At 39.2% G+C, this 17,662-nt stretch overlaps 1 protein-coding gene across 1 annotated transcript in view; it reads left to right on the forward strand.

The window, feature by feature from the left end:
* Positions 1 to 17,662, forward strand: part of pdlim2 (PDZ and LIM domain 2 (mystique)) — a 52,478-nt gene that overhangs the window by 32,556 nt on the left and 2,260 nt on the right. The window contains exons 7-8 of the mRNA XM_056729701.1: positions 13,862 to 13,980; positions 16,770 to 16,909. Coding sequence (XP_056585679.1) covers positions 13,862 to 13,980; positions 16,770 to 16,909 — 259 coding nt within the window. The remainder of the gene's footprint in view (positions 1 to 13,861; positions 13,981 to 16,769; positions 16,910 to 17,662) is intronic.

The following is a 17,662-nucleotide window of genomic DNA, read 5'->3' on the forward strand; positions in this document are numbered from 1 at the left end:
AACAAAATCGCTAACAGACCGAGGGGAAAACCCCTGCGAACCGACCGCCAGGGACCGGAATGCATTTGAAAATGGAATTTGGCTTTCACCTTTTCTCTGGTTACACGTTTTTAGTCGTATCAGTTTTTAAGATGGTCTTTATTTGTTTTTCCTTTGCAAGTGCCACTTGCAAACTTTCACACATTTGACAAGGGGAAAGTAAGGCTCCAGCCAGAGTTGTTATGGTTTTGAATTTAGTTTCATTTCATGTTATTAATATTTTAATTAGATTTTATTTTTAGCGTTTTTTGTGTGTTTTAGTTTTAGCAATTTTTGTATATGCTTTGCTTATATTATAATATGATGGTTTTATTTACTTAATGCTGCTACATAAGATTAATACATTTTATTTTAGTTTTTGTTTATTATATATTTAATTGAGTTATGTTTTTCCAATAATTTTTAGGTCAATATTTTATTTGGTTTCAAAGAATGGGGAAGTTTTCAAAGTTTTAAATTTAGTAAACTAAAATAACCTTGTTTCCTGCTGTTTACCTGGCACACTCACGCTGTAGCGCAAGTTATAGTCGTGCGTAGGACCTTCAGATTTGCATCTGTAAAGGAAGCATAAAGGTTTCCTTTTACAGATAGCCTAGGCCTAGAGGTGAACTGATATTGTATTATGATATACGGCAACGTTTTATAACTTAAATATTTAGATTAAATGATAATCGTTGTTTAGAAAAAAAACATTGTATTTACTTGTCAATTTACCTGTTTTTCATTTTCATGTTCTGTTCTGCGCTTTGGGAAGTTTCTGTGCTCAATTGATGTGTTTGTTATTACATACCTCCTGTAATTTTAAAACATTCAGACCATTACACACAGAGATATGGGTGTCCATGTGTTCACACTGTCTGGTGCCCATTGTTAAAGCTGTCTGAAAACTTGAATCAAAAGAGTAGCTCTTCAAATGTACATTTTATAAATGTTTAGACCATTATTTAGGCTAATATTTTGTTGATTTTTTTTTCTGAGTGGGTCTCTCTAGCCTTTTACTTTCATTCGCTTCTTAGCCTTCCTCCACTTTCCATCATCTCTTGGGGAATGGTGTCTTTGTCAGTTGGGACTAATTCTGTTTACTGCATACACCTTCAGAAAGAAGAACAGAGGGAGGAGAACAAGTGTGAAGGAGGAGAGAGTATCTGTTCAGTCCATTAAGTTGTGCAGCCAAACCTACGGTGGCTTTGGCAACGGATGATTCACCGTACCATAGTTATTTGTGCCCCATTGCCCAGCCTTGTTGTCCGAGTCGACCGTTTTGTGGCCGCTGTGGGTTTCCATAGTGGCAAACCATCGTCCTGTGAAATGCTTAAGGGTTGAGATATAAATAAGCTACGGAGTTTGCTGGTTTACATGCACCTGTACACAAACACTCATGCATCCAGTAATTGCATTAAAGGTCCAGGATGTCATTTTTTTTTGGAGAATCTATTGACAGAAGTGCAATATTGTATACATAACTATGTCTTCAGGGGTGTATAAAGAACTAACACAATGAAGCCTTATGTTTTCATTACCTCAGAATGAGCTATTTGCAACCTCACCAGTAAATGCCGTTAAATTTCATAAACTGGACCTTCAAAGGCCCGATTCACATTACGCATCTTTTTGCAAAAGAGGGGCGACACGCAAGCGGATGCGCAAGTGCACCGCAGGTCATGTGACAAGAACCAAACAGCCAATAGAGACAAGCTCAATGAAAATGGAGACACAGATGATGACAGCATAACTAAATCTAGTAGCAGAGTTATTGCAAAGTATTTTCAGTGCATATAATCCAAATATCCTTTGTTTATACCTCCTCGTCTCAACGGCTATCGTGGCCCATGGTTGCTTAGCGACGACAGACGAAAAAGTCCAGGCGATATGTGGAAAAAAAGGAGAACGCAGTGCAACTCGCGGTTTCCAAATGGTTTGACGCGAAATGTGAATCTGGCCAAAGGGATCATATCATCAGATGGAAACCTTCTATTTTTAAAACTGCTGTTTTTCAGGTAATGGAAATAACATTGTATTTATAAAAAATTATATATTTACACACACAAATATTAAACATATTTTTGTCAAAGTTAACATGGTCTTTTTAATACTTTTTTATTGGTGAAATATTTGCAAAACCCACACAAAAACATTAAAAGTGACCAATAACAATGGTTATTGAAAAAATGGAAAGTATACTAACTGGAGAAACATGAGATTTTTTTTGCATACACGTGCACACACACACGCACACATTTTCTGTAAGCAGCTTCAAAGGATAAAAAAAACATTTATCGTCCCAAACCTTAATGACTTGTGTGGGAAAAGAAAGACTGGATACATTTCTATACAATTACTGTCAATGGTGACTGAAGCTTCCAACCTTTAAAAAGTTGTGGCGAACACTTTTTATGATTCTTTCTAAATTCATTATAATTGGATGAAGACAGTGACTGGCACAGAATTCAGAAATTCTTCTTTTGTGTATCGCAGAACAAAGTAAGTCATATGGGTTTGGAACAACATGAGTGTGAGTAATTCAGTACGGTTCGGTGACACTCGGTTTGTTTTTCCTGTTCTTTATATCTGTCTCTCTTCATTTATACATTTTGGTGGAGTGGCCCTGGTCATCTTCTGTTATATGCGTGTTGATGGCAGACTGTCGATCGTGCGTGTTTGCACATACTGGATAACACTTACTCAGGGGGTGTGGCTCATTGGAGCGCTTGCTCGTGGTTTCTGCCTCAGAACACAAATACAGACTCCGTTGCTGTTTCCAGCCTCAAAACAAGTCCATTTCCCATCAGTGTCTTTTCATCCTCAGAGTGCTCCAAGATGAAGATTTAAGAAGCTGAGCACTCACTAAAATCATTTTTGGCTTGGTTTGTCTTCCACCTCCCACGTTTTCCTTTTTCTCGTTTCCTGAGATGCTCTATTGGGACAGTGCGCTATTACAAGTTGGATTTGAAACATGGAACTCTGTTTAACTTGGCTTTGAAAGTGTGTTAGGCTCTATTAGGCTGCATTTGATTAAATCTCGAGGTCTCTTGCTTTATTGGAGGGAATTATATCTGTTCTTTCCTGCCCCTACCATGGCAAATGATGTGATGGACTCAAACCTGCTGGGGTTTACAGGTCAGCTTTGTGCAGAGATACTGAGGTTGTTTTTGTTGCGGTTTTACAGAAAAGATCTGAATGAAGTGACAACATTCCACAGATTGTCAAGGTAGCCAGGAATCTTTTTCCTGCTCTGTCAGGTCAGGCTCCATATACTTAATTCTGTGTAGCCTCACTAAAAAGGAAATTTAAGATTTAATGAGAGCATACAGTACCACGGAAAATCCTTTTCCCTTGTGAAAAAAGATCTGGTGTTCTGGATATATTGTACTTTAATGTTCACAATCCAATTTGTGGAAACAATTTATGGAAACTTGAAATTCATGTCCATACTGTACAGAATTCATACTACACTGACTTTGTTATTCCTTTTTTATGCCAGTTTATTATTTCAGCTTTTTCCTTTCTGTAATTTGACCGTCATGTTAAAAGATGAGTAAGAGGCATCTTCTGACTCCTATTGGGGACCACTCCACATTTGAATTTAATCTGTATTTCTAGATGCATTGTGGGCCATTTCAGTCCAGTGTCTGTCACTCCGGAGTCATGGTTTTGTTGAAATAATTTGTTTGAAGTAATTCAACAGCAATGTGAAAGACTGACAGCATGACAAAACACATGAAAACTGTGGTGTTTTGTGTCATCACAACAAAAAATATTTTTTTCTAAATACTGATTATGTATAAATATAATTGTTGTATTGCTTAAAAGTGAATATGATCTTGTTTTCTTTGCAGTATTTGAGGTCTGAAAAACAACAGAAAAGATGCTCTGTATTTTGACCCGTTTTCATTTTCTGCAAGTAAATGCAAATAGATTATTTGACATTTTGTAGAAATTTTTTAAGTAGTTCAGAGAGTAAAACAAAAAGTATAATTTTACCTAGACGTACGTATAAATAGTACATTCGGTTTCAGAAATGGTCTCTTCATTTGTCTGTAACGTATAACGGCTAGAGACACCTTCAGCATCAGAAAGGAAGGTGAACAAGGTTCAGGGATTACAAAAATAATTTGTTACCTAAACCCCTTAGAGGTCATAGCAACATCTTTGGTAACAGATACTATGACAGTGATTTAGAAAATAAGATGTGGAGAGATACATGGGTTCAGTGTATCTGTTTGAGCATCTGTCATCTACTGATCCAGATGCTTTAGTTACAACTCTTTCCCGTTCATCCTCACTGTATCAAACTGTGATACAGTGTATCGCATTCCACATGCCTGTCTTTGTTGTCATGGGTGCTTTTTATCAGGGAAAGCATGAATAACCAGCCCAGCTCTTTGAAGAGCACATAAAAATCCCACAGGGCTCAAGATGCAAAAACAAAATGACTTCCACCTTGATATAAAACAGGATACATGTCACAAAACGACATTGTATCATTGCAACCTTTAAGATCGTTTCAAGTTACATGCTTTGATACTGGATATGGCTCACAACAGCTAACTGATACCAACATACTGTTAAACTTTTGTGACAAGCTGGAGAGTTTTATACATCAAAGTTCTTCGAACATGCTTATTGGAACCTGACTGGAATAAAGATGAGCCCTCAGAAATTTAAGGATGGTTAGAGATGATGAGCAGTGGAGACTGTGGTATCACCCTCTTAGTTTTTCTGTCTCCTCTCTCATTTGGCATTTCTTAGGCTGGCGAACATAAATGGATGATGAAGTCCACAGCTTTAACAAGGTCCTAATGAATACCAGATGCCTAATGAGTTTGATTCTCGGCTACAGTTAGACCACTGTAACACATTTCAATAGAAAGTAAGCGCTGTTAACTCTGTGTCCAGTTTGCCATGCATGCTGAGATTACTTTATTGGGTTGCAGTGATTATGACCATTGTGTGAAACCGAGCAATCTGAATTCCTTGTGGTAGACTTGAACGTGTTGGAAAATATTCCTTTGGCATCTGGCTTTACATACAGATTTATTTGCAGCTGGGTATTGATGCTAATTCCCCTGTCCGGCTCATGGACATGACATGGCATTTCATTCGGACTATGACATGATGTGACTAGTTTGGATAAAGCAGACGGGTACATGGCATCAATCAAGCCCAACGTCATGTCTGGGAGATTTGTCAGGTTTTGGCTTTGGTCGAAAACAGAAGAGCAGTGTTGTATGTGGCTTTTTAAGATTCACCCTGTAGATACTGTTAGATTGCCCACATTTCTAGATCAGATGTTTTGTTGTTGAACAATGCACGTAACTGCAAACTCATCCTTGGCCTGAGTCCAGTTTGCACTATATTCCATCACAAAATATAATATAGAGACTCCTGGTGTTATTAAAAGAATTTTGATTTAATTTCTAAAGATTTCAAGTTTATTGCCAAGTAAAAGCCAATAAACCTTTGGGCACGGGTCTAATGTACCAATAGCTTCTGAATGTAATTTCCAAACTTAACTCGTACTGTATGAACCTCAGTGCAAACTAAGGACACAAGATATATGTAATAAAATTCCATCCCCAGAGCTAAAAGAAATACCTTAAAAATCCTCACAACTTGCATCTGCTTGGACCTCAGTAATTTGCCATATGTGGTATTTACCAAATTCATTTCCTCTTAATGTTGCTAATTATTTTGTAAAGGGAGTATTACTGTATTACTGACCCTCAGACAAAACAAGAGATAAACATTGAGAGTATATTTGTCCTTTGCCTGGCATGCAGGAGTTAAATTGCTTGCATCCATCGGTATTGATACACTGAAAACTTTCGTTTTTCTTCATTTTCATATGTAATCCCAGGGGTGTGTTGTGGTCTAGTGGTCAACGATTTGGATTGGTAGCTCAAAGGCTGTAGATTCGAACCCCACACAGGTTGATATGTATTCTGATCCTTATGGAGCATCAACAGGTTCGATTTAGTTTGAAATGGTCTACAACATTCAAGCACTACAGATTTGAGGTTTGCATTGGTGCACAAACCAGCAGATGTGTTGTGAATTATTGTTATAAGAGTTAAAAGCACTGGGGAAGTACCCACAATGCATTGCTTCTATCAAACCATTGAAGAGCGTAGTTGGACAAATGCAGACTACAACACTTGTAAATCATAAATGCAACTAGAAATTCTCACCACTCAGTAGGAACTTTCTACACCTCCAAAACTGTTGCACATTTCGCAGCAATAAGCTCCCTGGATCCACTGCCCAAACTCAAAGAGCCCAGTGTTCATTTTTTCCTGTACCTAGGCAACACTGCGTCCTCTGATACATAGTCATACTATATTCTGCACACCATATTAATCATGTGCCCTGGAGCCTCAAACAGAAATGTTATGGCTTACATGTGGGGGTGAGTCGTCGCGTCCTATCCCTGGCACCGTGTGTGTGGTTTCTACATTATTATCCTAAACAAACCCGTAGCACGTCATTATAATAAGCGCTCATAAAGGGGAATAGCTTTAAGGGAAATGAAAACATCAGAAAAGTGGCCTGAATCTAGTCATGGGCTATTCTGTGCACGTTCCTCATTAAAAGAGTCATGCAACATTTGAGACACAATAGTCGGAGTATTACTCATGTCGTGCAGCTCGTGCAGCTTCTGTCTGTGAGAACTTTGTAATGCTTGGTAGTGCTTATGGATGGCGGTATAGAAATCAAGGAATAAATCGGAATCCTGCAAAACAAAGAGCAGCGAATTGTACATTTCTTGTAAATCATTTTACTGTATTATATCAAAATAAATCCTCTTAACTGGCAACGCCCTTTTTGAACATGCCATGATAAGAATTTACATGCAAAATATTTAAGTAAATGTAGATGTCCTGATGGCGGGACAGTAAGCACAATATAATTTATGGACTCTCGTAATTTATGAACAATTACTCTTGCTGCATAATTAATTCTAAAAAACATTGAAATATGTATTCTAGAGTCTTAGACCTTTCTAACCATATAATGTTTGAATATATAAAGCTATAAGTAGCTTAGCTGTTATTATTTTGGGGGGTGCTCTGTGAAGAAAAACATTGACCATCACTTACCTCATGGGCCGACCAACATGGAATCTGCAGACTTAGTTTTTCCTGTGGGGTAAATGAGAATGCAGCATAACTGTGTTGATCATGAATTATACTGCCATCTTATCAATTACACTTTTATGGCTGCTCTACTTACACTAGAGAGCTACTTGTCTTAGGTGCTTGTAAATAATTAACTGTAAAATGTGTTATCCTTGTTTCCTTGCATAAATGTTTTATTGTCACCATAGTTTCCATCAAAATCTCATAGTTACTATAGCTACTTTTAACTATATTAAATGTTGGGTGCTGTGGTAACTTGGCTACCACAGATTGGACCAATTAAACATTAACAATACTCACTAAAAGAAAAGGAGCTGTCAAAGGAATAGTTCACCCAAAAATGAAAATTGTTGTTCAAAATCTGTATAAATGTACTTGTTCTGATGAACACAGAGAAAAGTATTTGGAAGAATGCTTGTTACTGTAGTAGAGTAGGCGGGCCGAGACCGTGGTTCAAGTCCGGTGAGTAGTTGTGAATTAGCGCCAGCTGTGCGCACACCGGGATCAAATCATGTAGGAGATAGGGAGCATATAAAAGGAACGAGCGACCGGACCGTCGATGAAAGAGGTCCGGGCCCGAAGTGTTTGTATATGTATTTATTTTCTATTGTTTTCTAGTGTATTTATGTTTTGTTCGCCAACGGTCGGCCGTGAGGGGCCGCCGGCTGTTATTATTTATATTAAACGTTAAAATGTTTGCCGGTTCCCGCCTCCTTCCTTCCTTTTATGGAGAATTATTACAGTTACCAAACAGTTATTGGCCACCATTGACTATTATAGTACGAAAACTTGCTTTGTAAATGTATTTTTTCTGTTTAACACAAAGAAGATATTTTGAAGAATGTAGAAAAGAAAACCTTTCTGGGGGACTTTTTGACTTCCATTGTAACTTTTCCTACTATTGTAGTCATTGGTTGGCAAGAACAGCTTGGTTACAAGCATTCTTCCAAATATCTCTCTCTGTTTTCATCAGAATAAAAAAAATGTACAGTATACAGATTTGGAACAAATCGAGGGTGAATGAATGATGATAGATTTTTCATTCTTGTGTGAACTGTCCCTTTAAGAGTTGTGTTAGGGTTAGCCTGAAGCAATCTTAATTACCCTTTGTATCAAAACAATAGTTTTGTAAGGTATTTCCTCATGCAGATGGTAAAATACAGTATGTGAGCGTGTGTGTGTAGATGTTTATGTATTGTCCCGTCCTGGAGATGTTTTGAAGCACTGATTGCAGTGTATGAAAGCTAGTCAGAGGCACTGAATTGTGCCAGCCGGAGGAAAGACTTGAGGAAAGCTTGTGATTGCAAATTGACTTCCTTTCCTTCTCATAACCTCAGTCCAACACAAACACAGCTTACATCCTCACACACACATACACAGGGCAAGAAGGGAATGCACCCTTTGCAAAGTACAACACTTGGCCAACTCTTTAAAAATGGTCAAGCAGAGAAACTAATGACCTGTTTGGATTTGCACGGCATCGCCAGAAAGACAAGGTCAATATAGAGCTGTTTAATGAAGTGGTGACATTGCATATGCCGTCTCCTGCGTCCCCATTATGCATGTGTGTTTGTTTCTCCTGGTTTGCTTTTGTTTGGGTGCGACTACATTCCTGGCGAGATTATCGCATTCTTGACTGCATTCTGTTGATGGGCACTGTGTCTGGAAGCAGGTTATACACTGTACCAGCACAGTGAGTTTTCGCCGAGTTGTGAACAGGTTGTGAACTGGTTTTTAATCAATCTTTTCATCTACATGTACCTGGAAAATGCCTGTTTTTCACCAACAACATGTTTTTTATTTTTGTAGTTGTAGGTAAAATCTGTTACTATGTCTGGGAGTATTTCTATTAAACTTGGATTAAGGATGCAAACACGCCCCTAAATTACTTGTCTCAAACTTTTTTTGTGCTATAGACATGAATATGACCTTTAGCAGCTTGTGTTATTAATGATGAGTGATGTGCTATTCATTTTCTTCTCAATATGCGTTTTTAAGCTGTCTTGTGTCCTCGTGTTCTCGCTCAAGTCCGGTTCCAATACTCAAGAACAGGGAACGCATGAAAGTACCTGGATGTGTTCTGGATATCAAGGATCCATCAAATGCAGCTGTGCGCATACGGAATCAGTTTGAAGTCCCAGAAGTCACTGCGGCGCGTCCTTCCAAGTTGGCTCTTCCGAGGCTGCCTCACAAGACCGGTCTCCACCAGAACACAAGTCTGTTCTTTGCGTTCTTGGAATTGAGAAACAGCCTATATGATCTGATTTATTAAGATTACATGTGTACATCTCATCTTGCTTTAAGAAGCGGATGTCTGCTCTTTTGGGAGATTATACCGAACCATAAAGACACATCTTATGAAATACAACAAATTTTAGACAATTGATCGAATATTTTTTATTCACTTGTAGAAATTTTATTTTCATCTTTTTTATGCAATTTCCCCAAAATGAGCATTAAAGGGATATTTCACTACCAAATCAAAATGTCCCCATGTTATACTCACCCTCAAGGCATCCTAACTGAATTTGACTGGATTATTCTTCAGAAGAAAAACAGAGTTATTATACTATGTATCATTTGTTTCTTCCAAGCGGTAGAACGGGAGTGAACGGGTGTTGATTTTTTTGAAGCTCAAATAGTGCATCCATCGATCAAAGAACTGCTCGACGCAGCTCTGTAGGCTTAACAAAGGTCTTCTGAAGCGACCTTTTCTGCCAATAGGATAGCGTCTACTCTTCCAGTAGATTTTTGAACCGTCAAAATACTTACTTTTATTTGTTTATTGTCAGGTTACCTACTCTGCGTGTTCTACACGTGAACGTGCACTTCTGACACGTGCACTACTGTTTTTAGTAAGCAGGGTCAAAATGAAGCGCTCTTGGCGCTAAATTTGGATATTAGAGGATATAGCAGCTAAAGATCAATTAGATAAATGTTCCTGAGAGAGCGTGTGATGTGATCCTCTGGTGTGTAGACTGGCGGCTCAATTTAAACAACTGAAATAGTCAAATGTTTTAAATGGTTTATTAGGCTATTTCTCGCCTTCCGGATGAAACGAAATGTCCCGATCTGGCCCACCAATTGAGGATGACTGCTGTATACAGTGGCAATGCACTTGAAGAACTTTATTGTTGCAGCTGCTATTTTCAACCCAGGTTCAGTTTCTCACTGTGTTCTCTGTTGACGGTTTCTCCATGACCTCATGATTGATTCTGCATCAGAACTCTCTACCGGGTTATGCTCCGTCTACTTCACTTTGTGATGGAGAAGCGCTTGGCACTGTCCATGGCCAGATATTTGCCTGTGTGTCAGAGAAACTCCCCTCGTGTATGCCAGCCATGTGTCAAGAAACCGCATTGACTCACTTGTTTTAGACCAGAATTGTGGGGCTTTCAAAGGGTCAGTCCTGATTTCTAACCATTCACAATTAGCTTTCAAATAACATAACAATTTATACAATGTTCTATACATACGATTGGATTCGGTTCTGTTCTTCTCTTTAAAAAACAATAGGTTTTTTTAAGTTTGTTTAAACATCGGTGAGTAGTGTTTGTCACCTTAGCAAACACCGCTTATGAATTTAAGCTTTCGTGAATGTGTTCTGGTTTGTGGCAGTAATAAGAGTTGTGGAGGACAGGAGCTTCAGTATATGTATGAATATGTTTGCTTTTGCACTTAAGTGAATTTTAGTGTTCCCAATAGTTCCCTTTGTGTGTGTTGGGTAAAGTGTGTATACTCGGTCTGTGTCCACTGATCATTCAACCAGTTTGAGTCCTTCAAACACTGTAGTCCATTTACACAAACATACACGCATGTCATTTTGGGAAATTATTTAACATTTAATGTAAAGAGCAATACAATGTGATAGTATTCGGGATAGTCAAACAAACAAAAATGTATGCGTAGTCAAGCAAACAAAATGACACACAGATGGGTGTGATTTTCCATCATGTTCCTGTTTTAATGCATGGACACCATCTCTGCCATCCAGCAGAAGTTTAGACTATACTGTGATATGTTTGTATGAAGGAAGAATGAGCACTTTCCTCCTGAAGTGATTCAAATAAACACGTTCGTGTTTTGGCTCAGAGGAAGTTTGACAGTCATGAGTGAATCACTCATGAAAAAACATCAAAATTAAACCAAAAGATGTCCTGTTTCAGGACTCCCCCTAGTGGTGTATACATTTAATTCAATATTTTGTGCTTGCATCGATGTCTTTACATGATAACATATAATAATAAATCATGTGTATGTATACAGCAAAACAATGCAGACAGCAATCAAAATGTTTATGAACGTTCCCATTAAGTTTCTCTGACGTTATTCCTCAATATAGAAAATGGTTCACTAACAATGTATAAATAACAATTTAATACCAACGTTTAGCAACGACATTCAACATATATATTGCGTTTGAATGACGTAGCCCTGTTAGCAGATCTAGTTGCCCATCAAATTAATGGTAAAGATCAAGGAGACCGAAGTGAAAGTATTGATCTAGGTAGAAGAAACTGATCCTAGACAAGCAGTTAAGTGCAGATTTAAACTGGTTTTAAACGCTAGGTAAACCAAATATCAAATATTTTGATGAATATGTTTCTTGGTTGTTATTGTATGGAAAGACTTGAGTGATTAACATGCGTTTAATTAACATAGCACATATTTAGCCCACATGCATGTAAAATCAAATGTTCGCTGGGAATCCAGCCTGTGACCTTGGGTTGATTCTCCCAGTTAACCTACATGGCTTTATGTCATTGATAGATGACGTTACAGTGAGTTAAAATGCAGGTGTGCACATTACAGAACGCAGCGTGTGTACTCTGCTGGTATTCAAAACGTCCGTGCAGTGGATCAGATCGTCACAGCGGTTGATAATTGCTTCAGAGCGGACGGAAATGCTCTTGGCTGCACTTTCGTCAAGTTTGGTGGACGGAGCCAAACAGCCCCAGGTGGAATTTGTCATTTCAAGATGGTTTGGGAACAGCCTCCTGTATTCAAAGGCCTGAATAGGGAATTTCGTGCAGCTGGTGTCAGAAGACTTGCCCAGGATAACATCCATCAGCATTAGGGCCAAACATCTGCGAGCGTGCTTTTCTCCAGCCCCCTCATTTGTCTTTGCCAGCACACACGTCCACCAGATACTGTAGAAAAGGCCATCAGCGGCTCCACGAGGCTCGCACGGAAGGCTTTCTGCGTGTTCACTTAGACTCCATCCGAAATTGATTGTGCTAGAATCTCCACAACCAAGAAATCGCTCTGAGATCACAGTCGAAAGACACCAGAACCAGCTGAGACGATGACAGATGCGCATACTTTCAGCTTTAGTCAGAATCAGAAACACTTTTTCATCTCGGGGTGACGATTTTTTGGTTTGAGAAAAACATGACGTGTTGGGCCATGTGTGGGAATGCGTCTCATATGTGAAGCATCTGATATTGACCACCACCTGTTGTCTTGAGTCACTTTTATTTTGGTAGTTATTTAAGATTGACAGTTAGTCGCTATTCAAAGTCAGTGCTCCAATCTGCTTGTTAAAGGGATGCTCTAGCCAAAAATGAAAATTGTCATCATTTACTCCCCCTTGTATAAATTATTAAATGCATATTAGAAGGATGTTAGCACTTTTCAGTTCTGGGACATCATTGAATACCATAGTAGAGGTTGGGCGATGTCTATCCAATTGGACGCTGACATCGCACTGCGGTGTTATAAAGTGAGGCATGTCTTTATACAATGCGAGCTGCGCTGACGCGTGTCTTTATACAACGCAGGCTGCACAGTCACGCATCCTCTTTATTCAACGCGGGTTGCGCAGACATTCATCTTCTTTATTCAATGTGGGCTGCGCAGACATGAGTCTTATAGTTATAAAATCAGGCCAGTCTGTGCTGCGCGAGCTTATGTGCCCCTTTGCCTTGTTCATATTTGTTCACAAAGCTGATTTGAAGCACAGAGCAGCGAGATTCACGTGACGAAAGTGAAACATTTGTTGGAATCCCGATGCCGGCTCACCATGGTGAAGTCTGTTGACCCGACCCTAATATATTTTTGTTCAGTTGAGCACAAAAGAACATTTTTGGGAGAATGAAGGAAAGCTAACTGTTCTGGTGCACCATTGACTTCCATTGTATTTTTTCCTTCTTCTGTAGTCAACAATGTCTCAGAACTCAATATTGCTTACATTCTTCCAAATATCTTTGTGTTCAGCAGAACAATCACATGTATACAGGTTTGGAACAACTTGAGGATGAGTAAATGATGACAGAACTTTCATTTTCGGTTGAACTGTCCCTTTAAGTCTGTTGTCATGCATGCGACCTCAGATGAGTCCAGAAGTTTTTCAACCATTCCTGCAAATTTAGTTTTGCTGCAGGAGTTTCAGGTTGCAATGGTCTACTGAAGAACTTGTGAAATTTATTGAGGTGCAAAAGTGCTCTCCAGAATGACATCATTTATGGATTTTATCATTTACGAAACAAGGGTGGCGATTTTTTTTGCCCTTTGGAGTGTAAAGGTTGTTCAACCCTAGTTATCTTTTAGCAACTGCAGGTGCCTCGACATGGGGAAGATTACACAGAAATCAGCTGAGCACACATTCCAACACACACTTGTGAAGTATTCCTGTCATGGGGTTGAATTTGATTTCTGACAGCATGTTTGTTTTATGATGTGTGTAGGAGATCTCACCTGTGGATTACCGCAGTAACTCCTTATCCAGTCGGACGCCAACTCCACCCGGACGATACTCTCCACACAGCCCCATCGATCGAGAACTATCCGGTTCCCCACGCCGCAGGTACACGAACGCCATTGATCAAACGCTGCTCTTTTATGCTAGCTGAGGAGTTTTCAATATTATCTGTGTGATGTTTTGCCTGCTGTAGACATGGGGAATGTTAACTGTTCTGCTGTGTGATTATTAGTTTTGTTCAATTTTATACTGGGAAAAAAAACTGCGCACAGATTGTCGTTTCTGGATTTATTTTGGCTTCATCCAGTCGACTGTTCTGAGTGAGTCACAACCTGGCAGATGTCCTGAAAATCTCTGTCTGTCTTTTGTTTCCCTATTTTTCTTTATAGAAAGTATTATATCATGTCTGCCCCTAATTGCCCCCTCACTCGTCCATGCACCCCTCCCCTTTTTTGCCTAACCAATACAATCCTATCCATTTTGTTGACCACGCCCCCTTTAGCTGTCAACCAATACGTGGTAGCCCAAACTCATACCTTTCAGACCGAAACTCTCAGCTTTCGTATGGCTCAACAACTCGACAGAGAGGTGTGCATGTGTGTGTTTGCTGGCTGTGTGTACAGTTGTCACTATAGGCTCCACAACAAGAGTTGCAAAGGAATTCGGGTTTGCTTGTACGAGGTAAGTCCTAAAATGTTCAGCCTTTTCTTCAAACCCAAAGCATGTAAAGGTCCTCTGGGGGGGTATTGTAATCTGAGACTAATGTTGTGCTTTCTTCTAAGTGCTTTAAGATTGTGATGCTGATGTTGACTGTTTTGACTGCGCTGTTTCAAACATGTTTAGTGAGCTTTAAGATGCTAATCGAAGTTCTGGCAAATATGTTTGCATGCAATTTTGTGATCAATCTTAATAACTGTAAGAAGTGCTGTAAAAGTCCATTGATTAACAAAAACAAGCATTCTTTTGACTGCAACAGTTATTTAAACCATGAATCAGGAACTTTGTCTGGGTGCCCTGTGACTGTGGACCCCAAAAAGATCCCGCAATAGTATAAGCTACTCCTCAGAGAAGAGGGCCCACCCATAAAACATTCTCCCGACCCCGTGAATTCAAGCGTCAGCCCTGTGGGGAACTGGGAAAACGTAAACTCTGTCTGGTTTCAATTTGAAGCATGTTCTGCGTACAGATGGCGAATCTAAACATTACATTTACATTTGAGATTGAGCTTTACAATGTGCTCAGTTTCTCTCTCCATTTCTTTCCTTTTTATTTGCATGTTCAAATGCATCATTCTTTTATGTAATTTATTCATTCATGTTTTGAAAATAACGTCGTCTTGTCATTTCACATGAATTCTAAAACACACACACATTGACATGTTAACAAGTAATGCCGGTTTCTTATGACAACCACACCCTGATACTCAATGAACCCTCATGACACTATTTGGACATTGAAACCCTCACAGACTCAAAGCAAATCTGTTTGGCTCTGGTTGTCTATTGTTCCACCTCTTCTAGTGACAAAATGTGCAGCATTTGCTTCTTTTAAGGTCAATAGTCCTGTTTGATAGTTGTGTCTGTTGGTTAATCGTTTCTTAACATTTGTCATGTCTTCGGTATATAAAGCAACCTTGACAACCCTGCTTTCAAAGAGCAAACGGCACGCGATTTGCCAAGGCCATGGTTACTGAGAGGATCTGTTACCGCATCCGTTATGACATGGCATGCACTGTGCGCCCGTGCGTTCTTTGTATTGCTATGTCCAAATGCACTAGTGATGCATTGCACTTTTGATGTGCTGATATCATGCGTTTTGTTTGGATAGTTATGGTAATTTTCGCATGGGATTCCATAAGTGATGTTTACAGTAATGCCATGTTGACACTTAATATACATTGGCTGAAAAGCTTCCGGATTAAGTGTTTAAACGGGTCTTTTCACACAGGTGCATTGTAGCATCGCACATTCACATTTGAGTTCTTCACACTTGAGTGCATTTGAAGGGAAAAGCACTTGTAAGCAGATGTTTGTGTGTGTTATATGGGTGTGTGTGGAGACAATGTTAAGCATTCTCAGATGTCAGAAGTTTTCCTCCAGGGTGAATGTCTTGGCCATTTGGCAGTGAACCAATGGGTGTGATGCAGGATTGAGATGCCCATCTGCAAGAGGAATGTTGTGTAAAATAAAAACAGCATTTTATAGAGCGTTTACGACAGCCTCATGCATAATATAACCAGATGGCCATAAACCTCCTGTTGGCTGGCTACTGTAAATACACTAAACAGCTCATTAATATCATCTTCATAAAACATGCTAAAGAAACCCAGACGCAATTTTTTTAATGGAGATTCAGGGCTGGATGTTAACTTTTTTTGGACATATCGCCAGAGCTAAAGAGGTTTAAAGTTTTGTTGCACAGGGCAAGTCGTAGCAAAAAGGCTAAAAAGTGCAGTGCATCACATAAATAGTAGATTTTCAATATTGCACATCTTCTTAATATGACAGTTAGTCCATCTTGTACAACATCCCATTTTGTAAAGGAGATCTATAGTTTAAAGAGCAGCATGTCATTTGTGAAAAGATGTGTTCGTTGTGAGGAGACTTGCGAAGAAAGTAATTTTTTTTCTTTTAATACATCATATCCTAAACAGGCCCGTTTCCAGTCATCTTTCGGTCTCCACTGAGAGTGAAATCCCTCACAAATTCAAAATCTCAGCCTATGAAAAAAAAATTGATATTTAGAATAGACATGTGGTGCAGGATTCAGGACCAGTCGGATTTCACTGTAAACAAAGTGATGCTACCTAAATAGAATGAGACTGAGAATTTTTTTATCGTGAAAATACAGTCTCATTATGTCAATCTTGCCCCCTTTCTGTCTCACTCTCTCAGTTCGGACTTTGCCATGCAGCGATTTGACAGAGACTCTGAGGTGTATAAGATGATTCAGGAGAATAAGGAGTCCCGTGCGGCTCCTCGGCAGTCCAACACCTTCAAGATGTTGCAAGAGGTGCTCGAGGCTGATGAGAAAGGTGATACACACCACACTTATTTCCTGTCCATTAAAGATTTGGTGTTTAAAAACAATTCACAATTTTACAAACGTAACTGTGAAAACAAAGCAGAGTGATCATATACAAGGTGAAGAAGAAAGTAAACTGGTCTCAATTTCAAGACTTCACAGCTATGTTCTTGAGTTACTGTAACATTTTCTTTTCAAAAACTAAAACCTTAAAGTGATAGTTCACCCAAATATTCCCTCAGAAATAAGAAATAACAAGATAATGACATTAGTTAGCAAGTTAAAGTACGTCTAGCCAGTATTATTTTGGGTCAACAGTAGAAAAACTGTTACGTGGCTAAACTTAAATGCGACACACAGATCGATCAACAGACCGGAAGTTAACTTTGTGCTTCCGATGAAACCATCTATACACCAGTATATCTCCAAACATCCAAGTGTTGCTTTTGGGTTAATGGTCTTATCTAAATGACCTTCGGCTGGATTACACAGTGAAACTGTCCCGTGTGTGTAAACACGTGATGTGTTCATATTGCCTGTCAAGAAGAATGTTTGTGCAAACAGTCTAACAAGGCGCCAGCCTTTTTAATCCTTTGGCGCAGTGGTTCTCAACTCTGGCCCGCGAGATCCACTTTCCTGCCGAGTTTAGCCCCAACTCTGATATAAAACACCTGAATAAACTAATCAGTGACTTCAGGAACAGCCGCATCCAACTTAATGTTGGGCACACAGATTGTTTGGAATATCGCATTAAAGTACCACG

The sequence above is a fragment of the Triplophysa dalaica genome, chromosome 18 (genome assembly GCF_015846415.1).
Source record: "Triplophysa dalaica isolate WHDGS20190420 chromosome 18, ASM1584641v1, whole genome shotgun sequence".
Taxonomy (NCBI): domain Eukaryota; kingdom Metazoa; phylum Chordata; class Actinopteri; order Cypriniformes; family Nemacheilidae; genus Triplophysa; species Triplophysa dalaica.